This window comes from Melopsittacus undulatus, chromosome 5 (assembly GCF_012275295.1).
Source record: "Melopsittacus undulatus isolate bMelUnd1 chromosome 5, bMelUnd1.mat.Z, whole genome shotgun sequence".
Classification (NCBI taxonomy): Eukaryota; Metazoa; Chordata; class Aves; order Psittaciformes; family Psittaculidae; genus Melopsittacus; species Melopsittacus undulatus.
The window spans coordinates 53,857,213-53,865,751 of record NC_047531.1 but is presented as its reverse complement, the minus strand read 5'-3'; the positions used below and the strand labels follow the sequence as shown (position 1 = coordinate 53,865,751).

Genomic DNA, 8,539 nt, shown 5'->3' with positions numbered 1-8,539 from the left:
GTACAGTACTGCTGAGCCAAGAGTGTCTAACAGCTATTGCACTCATCGCAGTTTAAGCACAACAACAGCATTTTTAATGAGCAAATAACAGGGGAAACCTTGTCATTCTGCAGTGGTACTGTGGAGACATTATTACTGAAAGCCTTGCTCCTTCTAATTTCTGATGTGTGCATGGAGTCTGTTAATACTGCCTCCTGCACACATGTATAAGGCCTCATCATCAGGAACAAAGTTATTACCAGGCAATCTGTTCCTGTTTCCAGAATCAAGCTCATTTTCAAGGCTCGTGGGAGAGCAATTCCAGAAAGAAAGGAATCCCAACCTTGGCTTTTGTGCCACATCCATCCAAACTTCTGCATGCCATTTCCATATGTCAGCTCTGGCCCAGGGTGGGAAGCACAAGACAGCTGCTTTGGGATAGCCTGAAACTCAGGAGAAAGTTGCCTAAGTCCAGCTCCTCGCTACAGTATCACCAGGCCCAAAAGTTACTTACTATCTTTCTGTGCTTGCTTTCCTAAAATCAGTAGAAGATACATCTTCACCTCTCAGTAAGGTACCTGACCCAGAAGGCAGGAAGCTATGTGTTTTCCACTAGATGGAACATTTGAGTTTTCTGGGAATGGAGGCTTAGTCTGTGTTAACTTGGTTTCAGGGTGGAGTTGCCTAATAGTCCCAAAATAGCCACATGAGGTTGTTTGGGGTTTTTTTTTGGGGGGGGGGAGGGGTTGGGGGACATGAGTTTGGTTTGTTTGTTTTGTGGGGTTTTTGTTTGTGTTTTTTCTGTTTGTTGGTTTGGGTTTTTGGAACTTTTTGGGGGTGGGGATTGGTTTTGGGTTTTTTTTTTTTTGTTCCTTTTTTTTGGCGGGGGGGGAGAGTGGGCTTGAGGGAGGGAGGGTCGGCTTGGGTTGGGTTTTTTTTTTGCTTTGGGGGTTTTGGGTTTGGTTTTTTTTGTAATTTGTTGGGGCTTTTTGTGGTTTTTTTTTGTTTCTTTGTTGTTTGCTTGGGGTTTTTTTTGGGTGTTTTTTTTTTTTTTTTTTTTTTTTTTAATGTGAAATGGTATGTGAAAAATATTTTTAATACAGTGAAACAAAGTCTCTGGTCTCCTGCTGATTTTCAGCAGAAGTCTCCCTGATATTTATTGTCCAAATCTCGATTAAGTATAGTGACTAAGGATGATTCACATGGAAGAGAGGCCTCGAGAAGCCCCTAGTCCAACCTCTTACTCAGGGAAGGATCATCTCTGAGCTTACAGCTGGTTTTTCAGAGTTTAACTCAGATGGGTTTTTCAAACCTCCAAAGGTGGAGATAGCACAATTTCTCTGGGCAGTCTGTGCCAATTGCTTGCCTGCCTTCTGTAAGTGACAAAGCTGCCTGTCTAAATCCAGCCCAGTCCTCTCGTTTCATCTTACTCCTGTATCTCATGCTCCCATTAGGTGCAGAGCATGACTGACCAATACCCACCTCCTAAACCCTGAGACTTGCTGTTAGGACCCCAGCAAGGCTCCACAGATCACACTCCTTTGGCGTCTCCCGGCAGGGAGGTCTCCAGCCCTGATCAGCTCTGGGGCCTTCTGCTGATCTCGCTGCAGTCTGTGCAAGTCTATCCTGCACTGGGGAGCCAAACCTGGCCATGGGTACCCCACATGTGATGTAGTAAGTACTTCCTAAGGAAGAGGCAACAAAACGATAAAAGCCTTTCGTTTGGCTTTTACTGGCATGTGAGGCTAAGATTTCCCAAGCGCTGAGGCAGGGGACACCCAAATCATACAGTATTTCACGCACATCTAGATGCGCGGTTCCCTTGATCTTTTTCTGCAGCCTGAAATCACCTGAGGTGCAAAACCTCGGACTCTGATCTAACAGCTCGGCAACTTCTCGGCGGCAACAGGCTCCATGACGGCCACCAGACGCTGCCCTGTGCGGCGACAGCAGCACTTTAAAAGGCGGCCAGCCGCCCTCTTTGCGAGGTTCCTTATCCCCGAAACCAGTCGGGAGCCGCCTCCCCGAGTGCCACCCTACGGCGGGCCCCAAACCCAGGGCTGCCCAAAGGCCGAGAGCGGGCGGCGCCCAGCGCAGCCCTCCCCTCGGCGGTGGTGGCGAGGGCGGGCCTGCATCCGGAAGGGGAGCCGGCGCCGCCGCCCGCCTGACTTCCCCGGCGAGTAGGGACGCAGGCAGGCGGGCGCCATGCTGCAGTTCCTGGTAAGGCTCCGCGGTGCCGCCATTTCACGGCGGAGCGGAGAGAGCGGGGGCCGCTCCTCGGCTGAGGGAGGAAGTTGGCTGTGTGCGGTCACCGCCCGCACCTGCGGACGGCTCCGGGGTGACCCAGCGGAGGGCGGGTGGCTTCCCCTCTGCTACGCTCCCCTGTCTGGGGTGCTGTCTGCGGCTTCTCCTCTCAGTCGGGTCCTCGGCGTTCCTAGTCCGTGGCGTGACTCGCCCCCGTGGCCCTAAGGCCGCTTCAACGCGGGGGCTGCACTCGGCGTTGGCTCCCGGCAGCGCAGCATCCCTGTGCCTGCTTCTTCGGGCGGGTTAGCTCCTCCGGCTCTTTCAGACCTGCCCTGGCCCTTGGAGCCGCCTCGCCCCGCTTTCGGTACCCGCCGGGCTTATCTCCGTGTCCCGCAGAACGGTGCCTTTTAACTGCTGTGGAAATTAAGTTCCTGCCTTGTTTTGGTTTGGTTTTCTTCCGAGTCGTACCCTTAATTTGCACTGGAGACACAGCAGATTTTGCTTGCTCACGGTGATGCCCTCCTGGTGCTCAAATGTCTTTGTATTAGCATATATACCTTCCTCTTGTGAGAGCAGGTTTTCAGTTCCTGTTATCCTGGGCACCCTGAACAATTAATATCTGAAGATGTACATTTTTATATATAGAAGTTAAGGCAAAGGATCGTGTCCCGTTACTGCTTTTTGTTAAATCCCCCTTAAGAACGCCAGAATTAAAGGCTGAATGTTTTTGGACTTTTCTTATTTTAACATGCATTTCTGTCTTTCACCTAAACTATTCTGAGTGTCTTAAGTTAGGTGCCTGGCCACTGTTCATTAAGTATTAGATCAATGCTGGTAGTTTTACCGCCAAGTGCTGAAATAATTTACCTGACCAAAAAGCTTCTGGTTTCTCCTGTAGCAAAGCATGGAAATAACCTCATGGTTTTCATTCCGGTGATGGTGAGGGATGCCTTAGTGTTTTAGTTGTGTTCAGGTATGTCCCAGTAAGTACAACCAATAAGGGATATTCTCATTTTCTGTTGGGGAAGAGTAATTTAGTTGCTGAATAATAAGTTTCATACTGCCTTCATGCCAAGTGTTGATACAGAGCAAGAACAGATGGCCTACTGTAAGTTGGGAGAGTCTTGTATGTTTTTATGAGATTAATAAATAAGACCTATTTCTTACCTTCATAATAACACATATGAAAGCCTCAGTCATTCCTGTAGCTGTTTATAGTCTCTCTCCACTCCGATGGAGAGAAATCCAAGTTTCTGTGTTTATCAATTCTACTGCTTGCTGCTATTTTTAATTTCTTTTTTTTTTGGTTGTTATTTATTGTTCCTAAATAAAAATATCTTACTAATTTTGATTTTCTCATTAGCACCTGGTAGTTAGCAAAATACATACAAATTCTGTATTTCTCTTCCCTTTCTTTGGGTGTAGACTGGGTGTTGAGCTCTTTTTATGCCTGTAGCAGGGAGATAAAGGGATAATCTTGCAAACCTTAGAGTTTTGCTGTCCAGAGTTAAGCATTAAATAAACATTTGTTTAAAATGCACCTTGAAATGCTGGGCAGAAACAGAAAGACCCTGAACTCTCATCAGCCCTGTGGTCTTTTGGTAACATGCACATTTTAATTGTCTGTATCTTTTGCTTTTCACATAATTGAAATTAAATAGTGGAGGGGTTTTGTTGTTGTTTGTTTTGTTTTCCCCTCTGATTGAATTGTCAACTACTAAAGTAAATGTAACTGGGTGGATTGCTCTTGAATGCAGTGCTAGACTTTTCAGTAAAGGAGTACACTTAAAAGGAGTACTGATCTCAGTACTGGCTGTACCAAATAAGCAGAATATGATAGTTATCACTTCTTTGAAAGTCTTCTAGGATGAAAACCTAGAAAACTGCTAATAAACAAAGACCTGGCTTGTGTTTTCAAGTGAGTTCTCAGACATAGGTAATTATCCTCTGCTAGAATGGTGCTCCATCTAGTTTATGTCAGTGCCATATTTGTTAATATCTCCCAGAGTACTTCTTTAACTGGTAATTGAAACTACAAGAGCAAATGACCAGTGAAGTACTCACAAAAAGAACTCTACTTTTTCTCAAATTGTTAAAGTTAAGCTCCTTAAAAAATAATAATAAAGAATAAGACCAAAAGAATTGTTTAAGAAAATACTGAAGTAACTTGCAGTCATTTGACAGTTGTCGACCAGTTTTAGTTTTCTGTAGCTAGGTTTTCACCAGAGTCTGGATCACTGAAAAGATGATCTGTACTGTACCCTGCTTTGGGCATGGAAAAGATGTCAAGTCAGGATGTGATGGCAAAGTTGTTACTGTGGACAGTGGTTTTATTTTTCTTGAAGTAGTCTTATTTTGAAGCAATGACCATGAGTAATAACAATTTTCTTAAACAGAACTGGCTTCAGCTGTTGTACAGTGATTTGCCTACTGTCAGTGAATGAAGGCACGGTGTTTGTAGTGTGCCCTTCCAAAATAGCTTTCATAATATAAGACATACTTATTGTGAAATGTAACAATAAAAATAAAATCTAGGATCTTGTGGAGCTGCTGAATTAAGATCTCATCACCTGTCTTTGAAGAGAATAATTTCTCCTACTGCAGAAGCATTGTTACAGTTGAGGATTTTCCTTATTGGGCAAACAGGGTCTGGGCCAGGAACCGTGCTTATTTTGTTCTCGCTCTCCTTCCAGGGTGTATTTTCATAGACATTTTCATAGGCACCCTTCAGCAGCTACAAGTCGGCACAGTTGTCAAAAGAGGTTGTGCCCCACTTCCAACCAGCAGTGCTTTCCTTCATTAGGGAAGGCCCTTGATCAGAATGGATTTGGCTCAAAATTAATCTCTTGGGGTTGAAGGGGTCTGGAAAGTGCACAGTTGTTAGTTGTTGCAGAAGAGGAGTAGCATCAGTTTAAGTTGATGGAGAAGCTCTACTATTAAAACTTTTAAAAAGAGATTGGGTCTTTCTGCACTCAGAACTTCTGGCGTTCAAGCCTGTGAACCTTTTTTCTTTGTATATTACTGTGTTACGTCTTTGTAAATGTATGTCCCTTTCCAGCACCAAGCATCTTTTTTGTATATCCAGGCATGGACCAAGAGCTCTGTTATGAAGGTCCCTGCTGCTGTCTCTCCCATTTTTATAGAAGTTACTGCATTTGTGGGTGTGCAGAGAATTTTACAAAGATGATCATAGCCTGATCCAAGTAGTCTTGGAAATGTGTATTGAAAACCCAATGGTACTGTTTTGGAAAAGATGGCAAGGTTTTACCTTTTCTGGAAGAAAAGTGAGAAATTCAGTAAGAGTGAAATCGAAGTTCTTCAGTCTTTACGTGACTTACAATAGTCGTATTTATTTATTTATAAAATTTTAACAAATATGCTTTTGATGGAAGAATGTTGACTGCTATTTTCTCCTTTTCTTCCTTTTTAGCTTGGTTTTACTCTTGGCAACGTGGTTGGGATGTATCTGGCTCAGAACTATGATGTGAGTATCATTATATTATCAAAGTTAAACCTATTCTGAACCTAAAATATAAGGCTGTTTTCTCTCAATCAGAACTGAATCAGTCTTTATTTAGATGGTTTATTTTATTTAAACAGACTGCAGACGTACTGACTGTAGTTACAGATGAACTTGAATGTAAATTGAACCAAAACACCCACCTCTGACATCTCTGTGATAAAGGAATGCTTAAAGACTTAAATGGTCTTGGGGCCCTAGAGCACAGGTATGGTAATCAGGTCTCTACATAGGTAGAGATGGAGAAACAGAAAACGTTTAGCATCTGCTCATGAGCTGTACAGGCACTAAAATACCAGTTTCTGACTCTGATAGCCTGTGTGCTTACAGTGTTATACACTCAGTCCACCTGTTTATTACTTAAAAATCCTTCAGAGCATCTGAAATTTCCCTCTTCTGTACCAATAATGAAAATAAGTTTGCCAGCTTTTTTTTTTAAATTCAGCACCTGCTCCTACTTCAGTGTATTGACCATCAATCTTTCTTTCCTTTCCTCACAATGACAATGAGAAAATAAAGAAAATTAAATTTCTATCCTCAGTTCTCCCATCAGTGGAGATTTTTCACTGTGAGAGTTAGAGCTGAAGATTTAGAACTGAGTCTTCAATACAAGCTTTTAATTTCTGCAGAGTCAGCAGAATTTCTTGTAACAGCAATGTCACTTAGCTGTTGACAGGCTAGAGCAGTTAATGAAATTTAACATAAATTATTCTCCTTTCTTTTGCAATCTGTATTAACTGTCAAAAAAAAAAAAAAAAAGAAAAAAAACCAACCAAACACAAACCCCAAAGCTGTTGAGGCTAAGATCGCTGACATTTAGGTTTTTATGTTTTACTTCCATCTCACCTTCAGTATTTGAAGTAATCTTGCTGGCAGGTTTCTTATTTTTTTGCTCCTTGCTCATGCACATATTTTTGGAATGTTTCCTGTCCAGTCACTCCAGTAAGGGTACTCATAAAAGGCTGCTTTATGTATGTTCTACAGTGTTATGAAGATGTAGTCATAAGAACATATTTGGGTTTATCAATATGTTTGTAAGCACGGCATGATGCTTTTCTCTCAGCATTAATAAAGTATTGCCACAAGAGGGGGCCTCATGCCTTTGATTTGAAGGAAATGGTGCCTTGAGAATGTAACACTGATTTGCAGGATGAACATGCTAATTTTATTGCTGGTATTGAAGACTATTTGATTTAGATGACATCTAGGATAAACCTGTCATACTGAGGTCCTAATTCTGCAGCTGTATGTGGATGTCCTTAGTTATAAGTCCATGGAAGGTTCTGCTGATAGCAGTGGAGCTCTCTTGGTTTAGCTTAAATGTAGGTGTGGTACAGGTGGGGTTCTTAATTTAACAGCTTAACTTTAAAAGGGAAAGCAAGAGCGAAACTAATATTACTTGTGCTATCATCCTCAAAACATCCAACGAGAGGCAGTCTGTTTAGTCAATTTACATATGAAGTAAAAGCCCTCCCTCTCCCTCCTCTTCCTCCTCAACTACCAGTGTAACTTTGCTGTACTTTCATTTTAATCAGCTTGTAAAATCCTGTGTTGTCAATTCACAGTTTTAGATAGAATCATGAGATAAATTATTCCTTGCCGTTAAAAGTTGCTGCTTTGTTTTGGGTTTGCTTGGGTTTTTTTTTTTTAATTATTAAAGTTGTCAAAATTTACTTGTAGATTATTTTCTCAAAATGCTTTTATTTGCAAGACAAAGCTGAAGTTTTGAAATTCACAAGCAGTAAACTGAATCTTCATTAAAGTGTGAAACTGCAAAAGGTTACCAGTTTGCAATGCAATAAGAATCTCCAGTGGGCAATTTTGGCTCCCATGGGGAAATATTTCTTCATAAATTTCTTGAACATATTTGCTGCTCTTGAACATCTCTTTTCTTTCAGTTTGTGACCAGTGTAGTGCAATCTAGCAATTATTATTAAAGTCTGTGCATCAGTGTTTAAATCTGCTTATTATTGGCAGCTTGTCCTTTCAGTGAGGGAGCCAGGTCGGTCTTACTAATTTTACTGCAAAAAGTGATCTTGTTTCCTCCCTGCTGTTCCCATCACCACTGGCTGAATCTTAGTCTTGAAGCCTCATGTTGAGGTACTTTCAGCTGCTTTTTGCTTCATGTTGCTTTGTTTTTAACCTCTGTGGAAGGTAGCAGATCCTGGAAGCAAGTATCTTTTAGAAACCAGTTTAAACTTAGAAATAGAATTTCTTGCTGTCCTTATGGTATTGTCTTTCCTGCTGAGGCTCATATAGCTTGGGATTGTTTTTTTAATTTGTGTGGGTTTTGTTGTTTTTTTTGTCTTTAAAGATTCCTAACATTGCAAAGAAGCTTGAAGATTTTAAGAAAGATGTGGAAGCCAAGAAGAAACCTCCCAGTGACAAGTCCTAACAGAGCAATATTACCCAGGTCACTTCTGTGCACATATCAAGGATGCAATTTACCTATCAGGCAACAAAGATCACGTAAAGGGTTGGCATGGGAGGCTACTCCCCTTCCTGTCTCCTAGAACTGGACTGTCCTTTTGAAAAGAGTAGCCTTGAACTTTTCCTGAGACTGAGTTTCAAGGGTTTCAGAATCTGGATTACCAGGTGATATGTGACTGGATAAGATCATTTGGTTTTTTTGTTCTTGCTTTTCCTAATATTTTGTAACCCATTTTTACCTGATCCAGCTGGAGTCCTGTTAGTCTTGTTACTTTGTGTACCTCACACTTTGTAGTGCCCTAGTTCTTGGAACATTGCAAGAGAAATTAAATACATTATGAAGTAACTTTCAGGGTTTCTTGACAT

At 41.9% G+C, this 8,539-nt stretch overlaps 1 protein-coding gene across 1 annotated transcript; it reads left to right on the top strand.

Moving 5' to 3' along the window:
* Positions 1–2,058: 2,058 nt before the first annotated feature.
* On the top strand, positions 2,059–8,520 carry STMP1 (short transmembrane mitochondrial protein 1). Its single transcript, XM_005144396.3, has 3 exons — positions 2,059–2,199; positions 5,654–5,707; positions 8,058–8,520. The coding sequence occupies exons 1-3, from the start codon at positions 2,185–2,187 to the stop codon at positions 8,136–8,138; spliced, it is 150 nt and encodes a 49-aa protein (XP_005144453.1). The 5' UTR covers positions 2,059–2,184; the 3' UTR covers positions 8,139–8,520.
* Positions 8,521–8,539: the final 19 nt, after the last annotated feature.